This window comes from Papilio machaon, chromosome 28 (genome assembly GCF_912999745.1).
Source record: "Papilio machaon chromosome 28, ilPapMach1.1, whole genome shotgun sequence".
Lineage (NCBI taxonomy): Eukaryota > Metazoa > Arthropoda > Insecta > Lepidoptera > Papilionidae > Papilio > Papilio machaon.
The window spans coordinates 485,598-507,360 of record NC_060013.1 but is presented as its reverse complement, the minus strand read 5'-3'; the positions used below and the strand labels follow the sequence as shown (position 1 = coordinate 507,360).

Here is a 21,763-nt window from a genome sequence, read left to right as displayed (position 1 = left end):
ATTTTGTGTACAGAGTGTGTGCCGTAGGATGTAAGGAAATGGTGGGAAGGGGTAGTAGATTTGGCGGAGGAGGATACACACAGAATATCACTTACTATGCGTCCCGTATTTCGTTGTTTAAATATCTAATGAGCAATGCTCTTTCTTATACTGTACTAGCTTTTACCGTGACTCCGTCCGCGCGGAATTAAAAAAAATGCACACAAAATAAAAAAGTTCCTATGTCCGTCTCCTAGTTCTAAGCTACCTCCCCATCAATTTTCAGCTAAATCAGTTCGACCGTTCTTGAGTTATAAATAGTGTAACTAACACGACTTTCTTTTATATATATAGACTAGCTTTTACCCGCGACTCCGTCCGCGCGGAATTAAAAAAAAAGAAAACGGGATAAAAATTATCCTATGTCCTTTTCCTGGTTCTAAGCTACCTGCCCACCAATTTTCAGTCATATCGATTCAGCCGTTCTTGAGTTATAAATAGTGTAACTAACACGACTTTCTTTTATATACAGTCAAAATCTGTTATAACGACATCGAAGGGACTACTCATATTGAGTCGTAAAAACCGATAGTTGTAACAACCGGTGACAGGTATTAATAGGAAAGATATGTATATAACATTCAGCCAGGACCTTTGATTTTGGTCAATTTAACCGGTATGTTGTTCTAAACGATGTCGCTATAAACGGTTTTGACTGTATATAAAAAGATATAGATAGATGAAGGTGGCCGTTTACTGGTTTGTCACCTTATATAAAATTATTACGACATCTGTCACTGTAATAAAGAGAGAGAAACACATCTTTGACAACAAAATCACACGATTAAAATGTTAAAAGTAATAACACAATTTAAATGCATAAATTCTTTATTAAAGATTTAAAAAACAACAAAAATGGCCACCGGCCGCGTATCACACAACATTCTGTGCTAGAAAGACGAAGAAGGTTATAGAATTCTTCTAGAATTCATCGTGGAACGGATAATCAGGATGATGGACGCTGAAATAATAAAAATTTGTTATAAAATTATTCTTCAACACTTGCAAAGCAACATCTTTTAATATCCCATGTTCCAAAATCTAGAAGTTACTGTATTAAAATAAACTTCCAAACATTTCAACACATAATAATTGAAAAAAAAAGTTTAATTAAAAATTGTACGTATTATGTTCTAACACCTGCAAAACCTGTTATACTCACTCGCCCATAGAACAGAGTCTGCCGTTACATTCGAGAGCGGCGATCGCCTGCAGATCATCCGCTGACAGCTGGAAGTCAAACACCTGGAAGTTCTGCTCGATGCGGGAGCGGGTGACAGACTTCGGGATCACAATCATGCCGCGCTCTATCGCATATCTGGAATTAAAGAATAGACTAGCTCCTATTTGAGGGACACAAATTGGTGAACACTCTGGGGTACATGGACCTAGTGGCGGTGTACAATCGATATAGAGTTTACGGTTGACAAATTATTAAAAACTAGCTTTTACCCGCGACTCCGTCCGCGCGGAATAAAAAATAGTAAACGGGGTAAAAATTATCCTATGTCCGTTTCCTGGTTCTAAGCTACCTGCCCATCAATTTTCAGTCAAATCGATTCAGCCGTTCTTGAGTTATAAATAGTGTAACTAACACGACTTTATTTTATATATATAGATATAGATATAGATTTGCAACAGAAAGTGCACCGAAATTAGGAGAAAAATCCTTCGGGAATACTTTCATCTTGTAGGGCTTCTAATACACAAAATGCAAATACCAAAAAAATGCTCTGTTTGTGAAACAATGGGGAAAAAAATTCAGTCAAAATGACAATGAATTTAAATAGTTTAAATCGAGTTAAACTTAATGTTCTTTACAAAATTATAGATGGCGTTGGTGTAGGAATAGAACGCGATAACACTGTTATAAAAAATATAAAATCAAAAGAACACAAAGCCGGTTTCGAAAACATAAATCTTAGTTTCTTAAAAAGAAACTAGTCAATTCTAAGGTAGATTCTTATCTAGACTTAAGCTTACCTGATGAGGACTTGCGCGACAGTCTTGTTATGTTTAGCAGCAACCGATTTCAGTCTTTCATCCTCCATGAGTGTGGGGTCTCCGGGCTTCGCCCAGGGTCTGTCAGGGCTACCCAACGGTGAGTACGCGGTAACAACAATGCCTAGAGACTTGCAGTGCTCAAATATCTTCTGTTGGTTCAGATATGGATGGACTTCGATCTAAAAAGAGGAAAATATAGAAGAAATTGTTGATGGCAATTGATAGTTTTTGCTAATCTTCACGCAACTCAAGTTGTTTCGTATGCACAGTTGTGTTGAAAGTAAACAGTGTTGTTTGGTCGCCAGTTGCGGCAACAATTGTTTTGCAGTGCGTAAAGTTTTATAAATATATGTACATCAATATTAGACAATAATGTAACACAGTTCTACCAATTATCCTTACTAATCTAATATATAAAATTCTCGTGTCACAGTTTTCGTTGCCATACTCGTCCGAAACGGCTTGACCGATTCTCATGAAATTTTGTGAGCATATTCAGTAGGTCTGAGAATCGGCCAACATCTATTTTTCATAACTCCCCCCCCCATTTTTTAACTGCGCGCGGACGGAGTCGCGGGCGACAGCTAGTATTATATAAAGGAAAGATTTGTTTGTATGTTTGCATTGAATATGCTCCGAAACTATGCACTGTTGGGAAGCTACACTATCCCCGTGTCACATAGACTAGATTTATACTAGATTTTATTAATTCCTCGCGAACGAAGTCGCTGGAAACTGCTAGTCTAATATAAGAAAATCAGTCAGATCTATAACAGTCTTTAGGCAGCAAGTGACAATGGAACTTACAAACCTATGCTTGAGACAATAGGGTAATAAATGACTTACTTGATTAACCGCCGGTTTGATCCTCGCTGCCTCAACCACTCTGTCGATTTGTTTCTTGTTAAAGTTGGAGACGCCGATGCTCTTCACCAGACCCTTATCCACCAGACCCTCCATGGCCTTCCACGTGTCGACATAGTCCACTGCTGAGGGAATGGCTTTACCTTGTTCGTCTACTGGGAAATTATCTTCACCCTCCTAGGAAAAGAAAAAAAAACAGCTGTAGAAAAAGTAGCTTATGTTTAATTCCAGACCGTAATTCAGGTGCATTCTGGAGTCTACAATTCTTACCTTGTAAGCTTGAGGCCAATGTATGAGATAGAGGTCTAGGTAGTCTAAGCCGAGGTCAGCGAGCGATGTTTTGACCGCTGCCTCCACGAGGTCAGGTCGGTGGCTCGTGCACCACAGCTTTGAGGTTATGAAGATGTCAGCCCTAGTAGAAAAGTAAGTTAATACTAATTTATAAAGCGGAAAGATTTTTTTTGTTTGCATTAAATAGGCTCCGAAACTACTGAAGCAATTTGAAAAATTATTTCACTGTTGTGAATCGACACTATCCTAAACTGATATAGGCTATATTTATTACTAGATTTTATTTAAATTCCAAGCGTACGAAGTCGCGGGCAACTGCTAGTATATTAATAACAATACTCTTGATAAGATAACTAGCAGTTGCCCGCGACTTCGTACGCTTGGAATTTAAATAAAATCTAGTCTTATCAAGAGTATTGTTATTAATATACTAGCTTTTACCCGCGACTCCGTCCGCGCGGAATAAAAAAACATGCACACAAGATAAAAAAGTTCCTATGTCCGTCTCCTAGTTCTAAGCTACCTCCCCATCAATTTTCAGCTAAATCAGTTCGACCGATCTTGAGTTATAAAAAGTGTAACTAACACGACTTTCTTTTATATATATATAGACTAGCTTTTGCCCGCGACTTCGTCCGCGCGGAATAAAAAATAGAAAACGGGGTAAAAATTACCCTATGTCCGTTTCCTGGTTCTAAGCACATCAATTTTCAGTCAAGTCGATTCAGCCGTTCTTGAGTTATAAATAGTGTAACTAACACAACTTTCTTTTATATATATAGATATAGATGAATCGTGCAATCGGCACACATATGTGACAAAAAATTCAAAATAATGTGTGAAGTCAACCTGCACTGAGCAAGCATTGACTATGTCCTAGTCATCTCTAACTTAGGGTAGACTCTGAGACCCTCAGTGGGGACCTGTAGTGAGCTGATGATGATGAAAATACTACGTACTATATTTAAATTTCATAGTCACATCTTATAAATACGGAGCTGCTTCAGAGAACAACAGTCTTATGTACAATAATACATATGTAGATTACGATGTCGAAGGTTTATCAAGAAAGCTTGTTTTTGTGACTGCATTCGTTGTAAACAAAACGCTATTATTGGCATACCATGTTGTTGATGCATTTTCAAGGACTGATGGGCATTAAAAGTTCAAGTAGGAAAAGTACTGTAATGTGATAATTAAAGTAATTTTTATTCGAATCTGTTGAGGGGAGGGCTGATAGTAATTTTTTTATTGCAAAGTGAATGGTTTTCAATATGTGGTCAAATTTTTGGCCTATCTATATAGGTTTGTAGACAACATAGTATTTCGAAGTAGTTTATATGTAGGCTTACCATACGTCCAGGTTTGACCGGGATAGTCCCGGTTTGAGATCCCAGTCCCGGCATCCCGGTCAAACTTGAACAGCACCGACACCCTAACCAATCGTTCCCCCGCGCCGTTTTTTTCAATATAATTCCGCGTTTTCAATTCATAATAATTTTGATTGCATTTCAAATATGAAAAACACAAATTAAGCGAAAAGCAAAATGAAAATGAGCCTCTTTCTCTTCTGCGTCCCGGTTTGGCTCTTCGTAATTATGGTAAGCCTATTTATATGTGTATTTTACATTAAACGAGTTTCTAAATGACAGCTCTCCCCTTCCCAGGAAGAAAGCAACATTGCGTGGTCCCATGTTGCCATTTTCGAAGGCACGAGGAAGTATTTTCCTGGAATCGTGCAGAAGTTCAATGCAGAAGGACCCGGTACGTTCCTTTGGGGATCCCGGCCCCTCGCATTCCCACTTGTGGATACCCACCGAGGGGGTTTTATTGAGTAGGAATCTCAAATATCTCTGTCTTTCCCCTAAAATTATCTTACGAAGGTTTCCCTTCCGATAACAAAAAAAGATGGCAGCTAACCCGCCTGTCGACACCCATGATTCCAGTCACCAATGAAAATTGCATCAAACACTTAGTCTTACTGTGGATTTCCACTGTTCCTACATTTGTATACTGCCAAACCGACTACAGTAAAAGTGAAACCGCCGTGATATTACACGGTTAAAAGCTTACGCAACAATTACCTTTTTCAGTCACATACAGGAAGTGTTGACGCTGCGTCAACAAAATCGTCGCCTTAACAAGAAGTTGACACATTTAAAAAATCACGATTTATTAGCGTGATATTATTTTAACAGACGCAAACAAGTTGATAATTGATCATATTCAAGGTAATATGAAAATTTAATTTTTAAACGTCTAACAGTGGGTTTTCTGTGATCAAGATCTACATTTAAAACATATTTTTAACTATGTTTTGTCAAAGATAATGACAGGGATGACGATGTTTTCTACAAGGATTTTTGTCACAAAAACCAACGGTTAAAGACGGTATTGATGTTTATTTTATTGTGAAATATCTGATCCCCGTTTGTAATCTAATATATAAAATTCTCGTGTCACAGTTTTCGTCACCGTACTCCTCCGAAACGGCTTCACCGATTCTCATGAAATTTTGTGTGCATATTGAGTAGGTCTGAAAATCGGTCAACATCTATTTTTCATACCGCTATTAAGTTTTTTTTTAACAGCGCGCGGACGGAGTCGCGGGCGACAGCTGGTAACTTAATCGCGGGCGACAGCTGGTAACATAATAAAAGTAAGCTTGTATTGCACCAACCCTATGATCATAAAATATGTAAAGTTAATCTACTTTTTACAAGGTCAGTGGATCAAAACGATCGCCCGCGACTACGTCCGCGCAGAGTTAAAAAAAACGTTATAAGTAGTCTATGTGTTCTTCCTAACTATGTTCTATATCTGTGTCAAATTTCATCAAGATTTTCTGTTCCGGAGATAACCTAATTTACAAACATTAATCTAACAGGGATATAAATAAAATGCCGCAATGACTTTACCCCGCTACTAGTCAAATTCATTTAATTTTTTTTTATTTATTAATTTAATTTATTAATAACTTTATATTTATTGATAAAAACATACAGACTAAAAAAAAGATCTTGTATGTATTTGTTAAGTACAGATTTAAACATTCTGCCACAGAAGTGGCATACCGGCCACAAGAACCTTTGCCTTTTTAGTTAAGAAAAAGTTAGGTGAAAAATATTAGAGATTTGGGCGGGAAGTGTTAACAACGTGATGTAGTAGTTATGACAGTTTTATGGAATTTTAATGTAAAAAGTCTTATATATTATAAGTTAACAACGGAATAAAGCATTTTTTAGCTGCCGTGCTGCTGTTTTCAATTTATACATTAATAGCTGTCGTCCGCGATTCCGTCCGCGCGGAATTAAAAAAAGACGTAATATGTAGCCTACGTGTTCTTCCAGGCTATGTTCCAAATTTCATCAAGATTCATCCATCCCTTCATTGGTATTAAGTAAGATTCTACATTATTCCTGTTTTTTTTTTGGCAACTATAAAACTCACCTTTTAACCACACCCTCGTCGAATTTCGACTTCAAAGCCTCCCCAACTTCTTTTTCATTGCCGTAGATGTGGGCGCAGTCGATGTGTCTGTAGCCGATGTCAATTGCATCTTTGACTGCCTGCGTCACTTCACCCGGCTTCGACTGTGGAAGGTAAATAATTTTAGAGAGGTGTTTCCAAAAGTCTGAGAAATTGTTTTCGATGTTTCTTCTCATAGAACTTGGAATCGAAAACTTTGTTTTTGAATCCCTATACAGATAAAATTGATACGTTATCATTTTTTTTTAAATAAAACAAAAGTAAAACAAAAATCAAAGAGATTGACAAACAAACAAAAAAAATATAATTAAGTTATCAAGGGTGAGTTGTATTTTTTTATTTTAGGTGGCAAACGAGCAAGCGGCCACATGAATTCGTCAAAATGGCGAAGCGAACGCTGCCCATAGACATTCGCAATTGCAGATTCTTTGCCTACCCTCAATCGACGAAAGAGGAGACGCACAAAAAGAGAATATTTAATATGCCTATGCATCTCCTCCATCAAATCCACCTCCCCTTCCCATCCTTTCCTTATAAAAAAGGGTGGGAAGGGAAAGAGGACTTAATTAGGCCTCCGGTACCACACTCATCAGACGAAACGCAGAATTGCTTCCACTTGACGTCTGTCTTCTGTGTGGTCGTGGTATTGTAGCTGACGAGCCGGACAATTCGTGCAACTGATGTTGTTGCTGGAGTCTACAACTGTTAAACTATATCAACTAACTATAACCAAACTGGCGTCTTGAAGTTAAATCTCAAGTTTTGCAAATATTCGTAACACCATTTTAATGATGATCAAATTAACATCATATTTAACGGTAACTATAACTAAATTTGGGCGCTTAATTTTTTTTCCGCCCACGGCGCAGGCGCATCTTTCGACCATACCGCCTAGTCTTTATTAGGCGACTTCAAAAAGATGGATCAATTCGACTGATTTTTTTTTCGTAGAAATTAGTTGGTGTCAATTGTGTCAAATAATTTGAATAAATACGAAATAGTAATAAAAATGTCTAAATTACTATTTAAACTTGTTCGATTTTTTTATAAGACTGGTTTTCGATAGGACATTATTCAAGGTCTATTGTACTAAAGAAATTCGTTAATAATCAAACTAATCATCATAAGAAAGATAAAAGGCAATTTTATCGCTGGATTCTATTAAATTTTTTTTTACTTTGTATTTTTCATTTCAATGCAATTATTTTTTCACAATTTTGAAAAGTTTGCCATAGTATTTATTATCTATCTGTTTTTGTCTGCACTATTTAATTAAAATAATTAGCGTTATTATTAACAAAAATTCATACAAAATTCATGAGAATATTTTTTGTCCATCTTACTTGAAACCACAGTTTTGCGAACTTTTTGGTACAAAACTTTTACCAACTTTCTTTACCCCCATCATTATCACCGGCCTGTCCCCTTCTGTACGAATTTTCGGCATAGATGTAGGTACTCCTCCATACATCTCCATCTTATGCATATCCTCTTTCATACAACCCATTCATACTTCAGTATTCTACACTTTGTAGCCATTTACATTGAATCTTATTACTTTATTGTTTATGTAATCATCTCCCATTTTCACCCCCCTGATAGTACGAAATTAAATTTTACTATCTGTCCTTCCACGCATTATCTTTTTTTAAAAAGAAGACAAACCATAATACATGGTATCTTGATTATAAACAAATAATAATTTATTATAGCAATGTAGGTAACCAAATAAAAGTAGTAGGAAATAAAAAAAGACATAGCGCCAGGAGAACACATTTGGAGTGACATCTCACTCGTCAAAATCGGTTCAGCATAACAGGCACTGACTTCTGTAAATGGACTGGCTATAAGACTGGCGTTCTTGGTAGCGGTTTGCAACGGTAAGATTCGAACTAATAATATGGATAAAATTAACGGTCTCGTTTAAATCAGAACGAAGTAAAACTTGTAATTTCAAAGCAATCGCCTATCCATTTATAGAGATCGGTAAGTACAGACCATACGAAAAAAATTACCCTTTTATGTCGATCGGATAATAAAATAATCTACCTACCTTCGTTTTAAAACAATCGTTATTTTTATTTTAACAAAAATAACTTGAATACTTGATTATAATTTTAAAACAACTACAATAACCTAATACTATTAAATTAAGTATTGGCGCCAATTGTTTAAAATGTTGGCATAATTAATAATATGCTTTTGCCATCTTACTACCGTCATCAAAAAAAATCAAAATGTCACTAGATTTTTTTTTTACCGCTAAAATGATTGAGGTTAGATTATAAATTACGAACACGAATGCAATTTTCTAAGTATTATAAGGTTATTTGGTACTTACTTTCCATGTGCCTAAGCCGATGACGGGACAAGTGTGGCCATTGTTAAATACAACCAAAGGTACAGCACTCATTTTGTATAATTAAATTTAATAAAAACAATAAAATAAAGTTATAAATGTGTCGTTGGATAGCTGTGCGTCGCCGGCGACTCCCAGATCGAAACTGTTTCGCGTGCAAATATTGTACTATATTTAAAGCGGGTATTTTATTAAGGTGGATTTTCACTAGACATATTTTATTTAATATGTTTGTCGAAGTATTTTGCAAAACATAAATTTAAAATTGATTTCCCATTAAATGGACTTAAATATCTTTAAAGTGGATCCAAAAATATCGTGCATTGTTATTTGTTTATAAAATAAAAAAACTTTTTATGGCCAACCCTTTTTCAAAACAAAAACAAACTGTCTTGTCTTGTACTTAATATTACATTTTTTTATTATTTTGATGAAAAAATTGACTAACTAATGTAGTTATGTTTATTGGTAATGCATATAACGTAACAATTGTTACATACAAACTATTAAAAATACTGAAATACAATTCATTTGAAAAATTTACATCAAAAATTAAAAACCAATTTAACTTCACAAAAACATATTATTATTTATGTTTTTTTTCAAAGATAATCAAAAATGTGAAGTATTTTAATACTAGTATTTTGATATAAGTTATTTATTTATTTATTTATTCTTTAATCTGGTTGTAATTCGAGAGATTAATTTTCATAAAAAAAATATTGCAATCATAACATATATGAAAAATAAAAAAAAACATATTCTATGGTATGTTAATTTTTTTTTTTCAATAGAAGTCACAGTGAAACTGTACCTTAAGTATTACTCAACCGCTACATAACCGACACATCGTCAGGAAAACTTTGACCTTGATTACATGGAAAAAAATAGTTTGGCATTTATAAAACAATCATGCATCGGAAATGTACTGTTCAATATTTTATTGATATATTCTTTACGCATTTTATGACCCTTAAAATATTTAATCGAGTGAATTTTGTAACTGGTTGCTGCCAACAGTTTCGTAAGCGTGAAATTAAAAAAAAAACACTCCGGCATATATAAGTTTCTTTCCATTAAAAATCCCGTAAAAATCGATTCAGAGGTTTCGGAGATTATATCGAACATACGCTGACTTGCGGACAGACGGACAGACAAAAATTTAATAGTTAATTTTTTTGTTATAAATAAGTAAAGAAAATTGGTATTCCATGTGTAACATGAAAATTTTTATTATGATACTAAATTTTGCCCGCGACTTCGTCCGCGCGGAATTTAAAAAAAAAATAATTTCTTAAATAATAATTCCTTCTTCTAAAAAAATAATTCCTTTCAATTAATTAGTGAAGGAACCAATGTTTATTCTATGAATGAAAAACTTAAGTCTTCACAAGAAGTACATTTTATTTCTATGAATTTTCGTTATATATTGTTACCTCGTTGCCATGGTGAAGTAGCGCTCATTCGTCGTTAACATACTTACTATAGTAAAAAGTGTCGTGACAACTTTTCGTAAGAATTTTTTCCGTCTAGCCCCCTTTCACAACGCGCGATAAGGAACTTCGTTCCAATAAGTCGGAAACCCTGAGTTCCTCCGGATAACTCTATTCTTCAACCGTTTTTTGCGTCTGGACTATATCTTCCAAAGATACCCTACCTTCATAAGGGAAGACAGGGTTATATGTAATACTTCAGTAGCACTGGAATGGACTGTTTTATCTCACTGGCGCTAGTATAGTTTATATTATACCAGTTGTATACCAGCGCTGATATTGATTGCTACTGTCCTACAGTACTGGCATACTGTAAACCATCCAGGTTGTTAATTGTAAAAAGAAAAAAAAAAAAAAACAAAATGAAACCTTCTCAAAGGCCGGCAACGCATCTGCGATCCTTCTGGTATTGCAGATGTCCATGAACATCTTGGTGTTCCCGCTGCTCGTCTGCCCCCTTCTCTTATAAAAAAAATAAAAACAAAAAAATGGGACCCATCTGCAAGCACTTCCTTTCGATTAAAATAATTTTTATCAAAATCGGACCACCAGGGGCGGAGATTCACGGTAACACACATTTAAAAAAAAATCAGTCGAATTGATAACCTCCTTCTTTTTGAAGTCGGCTAAAAAACCTAACATCAGTACACACTTTGTTTTCATCGAAACGTATTAGATCACTGTTTACGTTTTTATTCAACTGATGACCTTAATGAGTTATATAAGGTTAAGTTAACTTAGAAACAATTAGAGTTATTTAAGATCATTTCGACGCAACCACCGAATAACCCCGTAATAGGAAAAATCAAATTTTTCAGGAGAAGCAAAAAAACCGTATTTCTTTAATAACTTCATCAATAATTATTGTACAAGAATCTTTTAAATACCAAAACAAAGATAATTTTTATATCTACATTGTATTTAATTTTCATTCATATATTCCGGGCGTATTCTGTGCTATGAAGGAAAAATTATAATACCGGAAATAAAAAAAACTGTTTCAATAATAACTTTTTATCTCCGTAATTAACATTAAGAAAAATATAAAAAAAAATCACAACATGTAATAGGACCTTTAGATGCTGAATTCGACAGAAAAGCAAAAACCCGGTAAGAGTGCATTACAGGATTATTCGATGGGAGCGACGATTTTACCTCAATTTCTAAAAACGGAACTTATGACCGTAACTCAATGGAACAGAGACTTCGATCCTCAATTTGAGGCAGACACTTCATCCACATTTATAAATCGATAGCTCCTACGAATAATAACCAATCTGCAGATTGACAACTTTACAGGAGAGGCTCTTAGAGTTTCAACCATATAGAAAAATAAAGTCCGCATAAGCTCTTTTACTTCAGCAAAAAAATAACATTTACAACTGTAAATATGTATTTTGTTTAGTTCATGTTTTTAACTAAACTAAGAGGTAGCTTTTAACATAAAAAAGTAAAAATCATCAATTTGTTTCTTTATCTATATATATAAAAGAAAGTCGTGTTAGTTACACTATTTATAACTCAAGAACGGCTGAATCGATTTGACTGAAAATTGGTGGGCAGGTAGCTTAGAACCAGGAAACGGACATAGGATAATTTTTATCCCGTTTTCTATTTTTTATTCCGCGCGGACGGATAGGTTGGTAAAAGCTAGTACTTTATATATAGGACCCATCGAAATAGTAGTGAAGCCCGCAATGACATCTTTTCTATGTATGAGCCGGCTCTCCTGGTGAGATACCACGTACAAACAGAAGACACGCGAAGTAATTCCGCGTACAGTCTGATGAGTGTGCGTGCCAAAGGACTAACTTTAGTCCTCTTCCTCTTCCCACGGAAGAAATGACCGGATGAGAGAGAAGGGGACGCATAAGTACACATAAATATCCTCTTTCGGGTTGTCTCTTCTTATCCGATTGTTTTTCTGTGCTTAATTTTCCCAAAATATTTTATAATCTGTGATAATTTCTGACAGATAACAGTTTCTAAACGTATTCTATCAACGCCAAATTATTTGTTTATTTAGATTTATGTTTTATAATATTTTTAATAAATGCTATTGTAAATTATAAAATTTTACGAGACATGTAGACGATTTTGAGTAAATAACGGACATTTTTGTTTAATATAATTAAAACAAATGTAATGGGCAACGGACAAGTTAGTATTTATAATCTATCTATCTATATATATAAAAGAAAGTCGTGTTAGTTACACTATTTATAACTCAAGAACGGCTGAATCGATTTGACTGAAAATTGGTGGGCAGGTAGCTTAGAACCAGGAAAAGGACATAGGATAATTTTTACCCCGTTTTCTTTGTTTTATTCCGCGCGGACGGAGTCGCGGGTAAAAGCTAGTATATATATAAAAGAAAGTCGTGTTAGTTACACTATTTATAACTCAAGAACGGCCGAATCGATTTGACTGAAAATTAGTGGGCAGGTAGCTTAGAACCAGGAAAAGGACATAGGATAATTTTTACCCCGTTTTCTATTTTTTTATTCCGCGCGGACGGAGTCGCGGGTAAAAACTAATTTTTATTAGAACAAAGGGAGTTAAACTTAATTTAATGTTTAACAAGAGAGACAATAAATGAGTAAACAGACAAAAGCTCTAACGCTAAATTGTAACTGAGTGGTAGAAAGACTCTCTAAAATAAATACATTTATAAATTGTATTTCACAGTTTTCTGTTCCAAGCTTTGGAAATCACTTTAAATAATATAAACACCGATATAGGATATTTTGCATGTTAAAAGTTTCAGCGCCATCTATGAATTCTAAAATAAAAGTCGAGAAATATGTTCATATTAAATACGGACAAGAGCCCATAAATGTTCTTTTCGGTTTTTGTGGATTCGTAAATCGAAAACTGTCGTTGTTTTTTTATATATTAAAGTAAAAAAACAGTACAAAAATGTTTATAGCGTAAAAACCAGTAAGCCTTTTATTTACTGGCAACATTAAATATTTTTGACTGATTAAAAAAAACTTATAAGTAGCCTTAAATTTATAATTAACTAGCTTTTACCCGCGACTCCGTCCGCGCGGATTATAGAAAAAAATGCACATAAGGTATAAAAGTTCCTATGTCCGTTTCCTAGTTCTAAGCTACCTCCCCATCAATTTTCAGCTAAATCAGTTCAACCGATCTTGAGTTATAAATAGTGTAACTAACACGACTTTCTTTTATATATATAGATAAAACAAGCTGTCGCTCGCGACTACGTTTGCACGGAATTGAAAAAAACTTGATAAGTAGCCTATGTGTTCTTCCAGACTATGTTCTATATCTGTGCCAAATTTCATCAAGATCCGCTGAGACGTTCCGGAGATACCTACAAACAAACATTCATCCATCTAAACTTTCGCATTTATAATATTAGTATAATGTTACAGCCAGGAAGAGTTGGACCATTTACGGGTGGTCCGTTTGGCGGACCGCCATTGGGACATCATCCTCAAGATGTATACCGACCAGCGGGTAAATTATTGCAAATTTAACTTTTTGAAACGTTATTCAAAATGACAGATTGCACCACGCTATAGATAATCCAAAGATATAGAGTAACAGATATATCGATTCGAACTAGTGATGTACACCAAAACCGATATAATTGGAGAAATTAGTTTAAACATTTTGAAAATTAATCTAAAAATTCGTTTCACGATATATGTTCACGATCTTGATGAAATTTTATCACGAGTGCAAAAATAACAAGTTAAAAAATCGATTCGATTCGTAAGACTAGTTGTCTAAACGGCATCTTTAGCATCCATTAACTGTACTGTACTGTATTTACTTTACTAGAGCAGTGAATTAAAGTTGGTCTTTGGCTCCGTCTATAGAGAAAGCCAACAACGTATGCCGTGCAGTATCACTTGTCACCCAACTGCTTGGAATGCAGATTTATGGCCTTCAATTCCAACTCTTATTATTTTTAGTTGAATTCTTCGTAATTCCAGGTCCATATTCCGCACCGGACAGAGGTCAGATCGAAAGCTTTCCGTATCAGAATCCCACCACACCTTTGGCGCCAGGCTATACGGTAACAATAATTTATTCTATGAAATAAAGTACTTATGTATTGTTTGAAAGATACTATGTAAAAGTGATATGATGGCTGATATATTTTGCACGAATGGACCGACTCGACCACACAGAAGACACGCCTCAAGTGGAAGTCATTCCGCGCACAGTCTGATTAGTGTGCTTGAATTTTAGTCCTCTTCCTCTTCCCACCTTTTCTTTAAGGAAATGATGGGATTGGAGGTGGATTTGGCAGAGGAGAGAACTTTAGAAGGATAATATCTTTTTTCTGTGCGACCCCTGATTTGTCATTTAAAGGCGTCTGCAAATGCAGGAGTCTATGGGAAATTGTCACATCACTATTTTTGAATTCAAGTGGTCGATAGCTCGTTTTTCATCATTTACAAAAAAATACAGACGAATTGATAACCTTCTTTTTGAAGTAAGCTAAAGACTACGCATACAGACGCAAGAGTACAAACTGTGCCAACCCATCCGGTTATAATTAAACATGTTAGTATTTGAAAATGGTTCGATACCCTACAATATTTTAAACCACATATTGTACGATGAAGAAAAACATCGTGATGCTGCACATATCTGAGAAGAAATTCAATGATATATGTGAAGTCAACTCGCACTGAGTCAGCATTGACTATGTCCTAGTTACCTCTAACTTATGGTAGGCTCTGAGCACCTCAGTAGGGACGTATAGTGAGCTGATGATGATAACATATTGTACGTAGTTTTTAGCGAAGTAAAGACAGAAATCAAATTAGACATAGATACTAACATAGGTAAAATCAAATAATGGTTACTAAATTGTCCAAAGTCTTCAAGCTCTTCTGTATTTGAATGTTAAATAGATTGACGATTAAATTATAATACAGGAGAATCGACAAAACATGGCAACTCAATACCCACAGCAAGATACCGTATCTCCTCAAGGATACCAACAAGGTTATCAAACATACCCGCCGCAAGTACAACGAGAATTCCAACCCCCTGGATATCCACCGCCGGGATATCCACAAGCATATCCACAGCAAGGATATCCACAACAAGGGTATCCTTATCAACAATATCCACCACGTAAGTCTACGAGATATAGTTATTCCAAAAAATGTGACTAAAATAATTCTAATAACTAAGGTATTAAAATGAATGCAGGTGAATTCATAGATCCTAGAAAGAAATTCAATTTGACATTAGTTCCTTTAATATAGTTAATGCGGAATCGCTTGATAGCGTTGTCATATTTTTCAAAGAAGCACATCTCTACAACTTTCATGGAATTATCTATTAATACTAGCTGTCGCCCGCGACTCCGTCCGCGCGCAGTTAAAAAAAAAGAAAAATAGATGTTGGCCGATTCTCAGACCTACTGAATATGCTCACAAAATTTCATGAGAATCGGTCAAGCCGTTTCGGAGGAGTACGGGAACGAAAACTGTGACACGAGAATTTTATATATTAGATTATATATAGGAAAATGTTGATTGTTTCTATTAAATAGGCTACGAAACTGCTGATGTAATTTGAATATACTTTAACTGTTGTGAAGCTACACTATCCCCGGATGCTATAGGCTATGATTTTTGTAGTCTTTCTAGTTCTAGAATATTCTTCCGTATTCCAGCTCAACCACCAAGTATGGCTCAGACGACGTTCTGTGCAGCATGCATGGCCTGTCTCACTTGTTTGATGTGCTCGTGCTGTCAGGGTCTGATGGGAGTCCCCGGAGATGATAGCATGGCTGAAAATGACAGCAACCCTACTGGCGCTCAGCCCCAGGTCTCGCCGCCAGGCCCAATCGGGGAATGAATTAAGTGACTAGTGAAATAATAAATAAATTGTACCATAAACAAAAAAGTCTTGTTACTAGCCACACTATAGTGACGTCAAATCTACATGGCGGCCATATTTGACATTTGACTGTTTACTTTCTAATTATTTCGTACAAATTGTGATAAAGTGAAATGATTTTTTTAATTAGGTGCAGCTAATTTTATTAAATTATGTGACACAAAGTGTTTTACAATATATTGCGACCTCAGATTAAGAATTATATTGCGACTGATATGACAGATTAAAAAAAAATTGTGTCGTTACAAATTAAGCACACATTTTAAGAAAAGTTTCTACAATCTGCATTTGTAGAATTAAAAAATTTCAGATCGAAAGAAATTCAATATTACATTTTTTAAGCAAGCAAGCGAATACCTAAATTCGCCGAAATAGCGAATCGACGTTTGCTCATAGACATCCATAATTGCAGATGCATTGCCTAAGTTTTATTGACGGAGAAGGGGACTCACACGGGGGAATATATGTTAAAAAAATAACTTCACATTAGTAGTTTAAGTAAAAAAAAAAAAACAAAGAAAAGTGTAAAAAAAAAAACAAATCGTAATGTCAAAAAAGTTTTTTTTCAGTTCTGTTGATATTCTGTTAACATGTTGTCGTCTCTTTCGCTCTTTTTTTTAAATAGAGACAATTATATTTATTACATTGTGTGCATTGGATTTTTTTTGTATAATATTTTGGTTGTTTTATTTTATTGTTGTAATAATAAACATAAGCAAACTAATGTTCCTTTTATTTATAAACTAGCTGTTGTCCACGATTTCGTCTGCACGGAATTAAAAAAAAAAACTAAATTAGTAGCCTATGTGTTACTGCAGACTATGTTCTACATCCATGCCAAATTTCATCGAGATCTGTCAAGACGTTCTGGAGATACCTTCAAACATCCATCCATCCAAACATTCGCGTTTATAATATTAGTAAAAAGTAAGATTAATTTAATTAAACATTCATAAATCGGATAAATTTTACTAATCACGCTTTATAAAAACTGCCGTAAACCTTAAGGGCCTTATCATACTTGCGGTTTGCGAACGGCTTCAAAATGGCGTCTACGCTGCTATTCGCGGCGATCTCGTTGCGCGTCCGCGACGTATTCGCTGCGCGGCCGCTCCGCCCCGAAGCCGTTCGCAAACCGCTAGTATGATAAGGCCCTAAATAATTCAAACGACAAAGGTTCGTGTGAAACCTTAACCTTCTTTGACATAAAGAAACTTCTTTAAAAAATCAGCAATTATGAAGAATAGAAGAATTCAAAATTTAAAAATATCTCCAACATCATTTGTTCAGATCTGGCAGTAGTAATCCAACAATGACCGCAAATTAACAGTTCACATTTGTCCAAATTTACAAGTTTAAAATAATTCTAACTATAGAAGCTAACCAAATTTTTAATCATGGCATTGGTTTTAAAAAAAGCTGTTTCACCAAAACATCTGACCATCCTCCAAAGTATCAGTAAAAGGAATTATGCTCTGGTCAAAGACAAACACGTGCTATCAGCCTGTGAGTATTTTATTTATTTAAATAGCAAGGTTTGTAAGAAAATGTTTACAAAAGAAATAAAATTTAAACTTTTTTGAAAATTTTTGTTTAAACATTTCCGTATGGAATAGTCGATTGGCCTACGTTGTAATTATTATTCCGTAGTCTTTGTATTTGTGTGTAAATTTAGTTAATTATGCATAAATATGTAATATTTGACGTTTGGAGAATTTTTTAAAATAGGAGCCATTGTTACTTCCGAGGTACCATGACGCCTATAGGGTTGTTTTTAGCTGTACTGCAGTACCATTTTTTTCACGATATCGGTTTTGCAATTACTGAATTTTTTCGAATCGCGAATGTCAAATTGACATTAGTTTTTTTTTTGTTTAACGGCGGCTGGTGTTGTTATTTTGGAGGTACGGTGGCCGCCTCTGAGGGACCTTCTGTCTATAATACTCTGAAACGAAAGCTGACTTTCAAAATTTGATCTTCTGGATAACAATCACCAGCCGGCGATTTCCATTTACCGAGTATTATATACAAGAATGTCCCTTTCAGTGGCGGCCCCCACCGGTGATACGGCCCAAACTGTACCGAGCTGCAAACTACGCCCCGCTCGGCCGCTAGGCGGCCACGTCACGCACTGTACGATACGTCATTACGCCGAAAGGAAGGACGGTGAAAAGTACGAAGAGCCCCAAACTGGCGCGAACCAGAACTGCCCTTTCTGTGGAGGCAATGCTAATTTGCTCTGGGCTACGGGAGCATGCCCTCCCCGTTGCCCATGTCCTTGCGGACCTTGCGGGCCCTGTGGGCCTTGCGGGCCTTGTGGCCCCTGCGGACCATGTGGACCATGCGGGCCTTGTGGACCTTGTGGACCCTGCGGCCCTTGCGGACCGTGTCGCGGACCGTGCCCCTGCGGACCCTGCGGGCCCTGTGGACCCTGTGGACCTTGTGGACCTTGTGGCCCGTGTGGGCCTTGCGGGCCGTGCGGACCGTGCCCGCCGTGTGGGCCCTGTGGACCGTGTGGTCCGTGTGGTCCGTGTGGACCGTGCGGACCGTGCGGCCCTTGCGGCCCCTGCTGCCCCTGCCCGTGCCCATGTCCCTGCCCGAAGGGACCGGTAAAGAAATGCGAACGCGATGACTGTCCCTTCTGTGGAGCTCAGAGAGCGGTTGCGGCCGCAGGCACCGTGCAGGCGCCGACCGCTCCGCAGGACATCGGGGCGACGTGTGAAGTGGAGAAACCAGCACCACCCACGAGCAAACTAAGCAAGTGTGACAAACGAGCCACAAGCAGTAACATAAAAATTTCACCCTTGTCACAATTAAAGTAAAGCTAATATGACCATGTTACACAATAGATCAATAAATGTTTAATGTTCAATAAATAATATGCCACATACACGAGTTTAATTCCTTAAAAACTTTTGTTGAATATAGCGGACAATGTTTTCAGATCGTATAGTGTCCATAAACTTTACAGCTAATGGCGTGCGATGTCCCGATTTGCCGAATAACCCGGACACGTCCAACGGGGGCCCGTCGACGGAGGACTGCAAACAGGCTTCGACGTCAGAATATAGCAAGCCGTGCTCTGTGATCAGGAGACTGCAACGGAAGCTCACATCCGGCGGCTATCGCTGCTCGAGCGAGTCACACTTCAGGCACACATTCTCGGCACACAAGCGACGGCGATCGTGCAGATCTTTATTGACGCCGGTAACACCTCGAGCTACCAACGTGAGATCCTTCGCCAGTGGCAGACCCTGCCCCTGCCCCTGTCCGTGTCCCTGCCCATCATGCTGCGGCTCTCTACCGCCGCCGTGCAACCAGCCGCCGCGCTGTATACAATGCATGACCGGTTACTATTACTACCCATACGGCTACTGGTTCTGCGGTCCGTATCATGTGACGGGACAATGTTGCCCAGTAGGCCCCGGCGGCATTTGTCCAAAACCTCCCTGTCCCACTCCGGCCTGTGTCTGTCCTACCGCAGCAGCCGTTATGCCCTCATTTGACCAAACCCCGAAGGCGACGTTATCTGAACAACCCGTAGAAACACCGACCCCCAAGTCACCACTTCAATCTTCCAAGACTAGCATATCAGAAGCAGGGGCTCGGAAAGCTGGAAGGTCTAGTTTTTCCAACTTTTTCCCCTTCCCTTCGGACGCTAAAAAGGAACGTAAACCAAAGTCCGGACCAACAAGAAAATCAGTCAACCCAACTTTGCAGTCATCCTTCTTTTGCGTTCCCTACAAGTTTAAAACTTCAAATGACCCCATGGATGCTGGTACGGGATCTGATCGGGCGAAGAGTCACATTGTTAAACAGAATTTACACGTAAGAGTAGATACCGCAAGGCACCACAGCCACGTTGCTTCGCGTCGACCCAAGCGCTGCAAATATATGGGCTATATCAACCCATTGACATTACCAAGAGACACCTCGGATAAAGTTAAGAACTTAGATAAACTAATGGACTCGAAACTGTAAAAATATCAACACTGCTTTTATAACTTTTTTTTATAAAATTTCTCAGATTCTATCTAACTTAAGCACAAACTGTTTTGATCTAATAGTCGTAAGTTAATACACTACTCAAACATCAACATTGGTTTTATTTCATTACGCCTACAATCTGCCCCAATCATTTATCTCTTGTGCAAAAAGGAACTACGCGAATTCATCTCGCTAGGATATAAGATGGTATCTCGTTAGTCGAATCCGGGCCTCATCTCTGTCGTACAAAATCGAAGCTATTAGTATTTAATGTTTTTTGGAATGGAAGAGAAGAATGTTACATAACTATAGATAGGGATGTAGTATACGTAATAGAAAACTGAATGTTAAAACAAACATTATTTCCTCCCTTAAAATATCACTAGAGGATAACCAATACAGTTGCATCGTCCTTTCAGCAAAAGTGATGAAGAGACGCATGAGCCGGCAGGCATGGCAAATAGCTTTGAAACAACCGAGGCTGATGTCGAGCGAGCTGAAGTCACTCGTCGCGTCGTCGAAGATGAAGCCGGCGAGGAAATGTGACGTGCCATGTCGTCCACTTACCTGCAGCCCAGTTAGGGGTAACCCCACTTACAAACTGTACGTTTTACCAAAAATTGGTATACCTAAGTCATTTCACAATCGAAGCAAGCTGATATTACGCACCCGGTCAAGCCTAAGTCCTCCATGTCGACGAATGAGTGCCATGGTTAAAAAAGAAGTACACGCCCGCAATCAGATTTTGAAACTCAAGGTAAATTCAACCATAATAAAGAACACCCGGTCTGCGTCTTGTTGCCCGCCGTGTTGCTCTCCGTGCACCCTGCCGCCACCTTGCAACCAGCCTCCCAAGTGCTTGCAGTCTATGACAGGCTACTACCATTACCCCTATGGCTTCTGGTTCTGCGGACCTTATCATGTCAGGACGGGCCCCGTGCCGATCGACGGCCCCGTCAAGCCGGGTGGAGTGTGTGGCCCGGTAGCAGGCCCATGCAACCCTTGCGCTCCATTCAACCCTTGCGGTCCATGCGCACCATGCGGCCCGTGCGGTCCTTGCGCCCCGTGCGGTCCATGCGCACCGTGCGGCCCGTGCGGTCCTTGCGCCCCGTGCGGACCTTGCGCCCCGTGCGGACCTTGCGCCCCGTGCGTTCCTTGCGGTCCTTGCGGCGTGTGCGCACCGTGTGGTTTATGCGCTTTGTGCCATGCTCAACCTGCCCCTGCCCATGCCCCTGCAGCTGCACCTCAATGGAATACCAACTACACTCACGGTAGCTTCTGCAATCAATGTGGATGTCCGAAACCTCCTGCCGCCATCCCTAAACGTGCCACGATATCT

At 37.8% G+C, this 21,763-nt stretch overlaps 3 protein-coding genes across 4 annotated transcripts; 2 read left to right on the top strand and 1 right to left on the bottom strand.

Annotated features, from left to right (window-relative positions):
- Nucleotides 1-883: 883 nt before the first annotated feature.
- Nucleotides 884-9,180, bottom strand: LOC106707332 (aldo-keto reductase family 1 member B1). The gene is made up of 7 exons (XM_045684947.1): nt 9,029-9,180; nt 6,649-6,791; nt 3,178-3,319; nt 2,890-3,084; nt 2,023-2,222; nt 1,202-1,357; nt 884-1,000 (listed from the first exon to the last, which is right to left on the bottom strand). The coding sequence occupies exons 1-7, from the start codon at nt 9,098-9,100 to the stop codon at nt 961-963; spliced, it is 948 nt and encodes a 315-aa protein (XP_045540903.1). The 5' UTR covers nt 9,101-9,180; the 3' UTR covers nt 884-960.
- A 4,751-nt stretch (nt 9,181-13,931) lies between these two features.
- On the top strand, nt 13,932-16,395 carry LOC106720887 (uncharacterized protein YBR016W). The gene is made up of 4 exons (XM_014515690.2): nt 13,932-14,025; nt 14,508-14,590; nt 15,462-15,663; nt 16,211-16,395. The coding sequence occupies exons 1-4, from the start codon at nt 13,932-13,934 to the stop codon at nt 16,393-16,395; spliced, it is 564 nt and encodes a 187-aa protein (XP_014371176.2).
- A 1,339-nt stretch (nt 16,396-17,734) lies between these two features.
- Nucleotides 17,735-20,484, top strand: LOC106720878 (keratin-associated protein 5-5). Of its 2 annotated transcripts, none has more exons than XM_014515679.2 (2): nt 17,735-17,943; nt 19,409-20,484. In XM_014515679.2, the coding sequence occupies exons 1-2, from the start codon at nt 17,835-17,837 to the stop codon at nt 20,416-20,418; spliced, it is 1,119 nt and encodes a 372-aa protein (XP_014371165.2). In that variant the 5' UTR covers nt 17,735-17,834; the 3' UTR covers nt 20,419-20,484. The 2 variants fall into 2 exon arrangements, with proteins under 2 accessions (XP_014371165.2, XP_014371166.2); XM_014515680.2 differs by lacking the exon at nt 19,409-20,484 and adding an exon at nt 18,484-19,319.
- The last annotated feature ends 1,279 nt before the right edge of the window (nt 20,485-21,763 follow it).

Coding starts and splice junctions, on each gene's coding strand:
- LOC106720887 (XM_014515690.2), top strand. CDS start 13,932: ATGTTACAGCCAGGAAGAGTTGGACCATTTACGGGTGGTCCGTTTGGC. Junction 14,026..14,507: donor AGATGTATACCGACCAGCGG/GTAAATTATTGC, acceptor TCGTAATTCCAG/GTCCATATTCCGCACCGGAC. Junction 15,664..16,210: donor TTATCAACAATATCCACCAC/GTAAGTCTACGA, acceptor TCCGTATTCCAG/CTCAACCACCAAGTATGGCT.
- LOC106707332 (XM_045684947.1), bottom strand. CDS start 9,100: ATGAGTGCTGTACCTTTGGTTGTATTTAACAATGGCCACACTTGTCCC. Junction 6,792..9,028: donor TCGGCTTAGGCACATGGAAA/GTAAGTACCAAA, acceptor TACCTTCCACAG/TCGAAGCCGGGTGAAGTGAC. Junction 2,223..2,889: donor TCAAACCGGCGGTTAATCAA/GTAAGTCATTTA, acceptor TCCTCTTTTTAG/ATCGAAGTCCATCCATATCT.
- LOC106720878 (XM_014515679.2), top strand. CDS start 17,835: ATGGCATTGGTTTTAAAAAAAGCTGTTTCACCAAAACATCTGACCATC. Junction 17,944..19,408: donor CAAACACGTGCTATCAGCCT/GTGAGTATTTTA, acceptor TAAACTTTACAG/CTAATGGCGTGCGATGTCCC.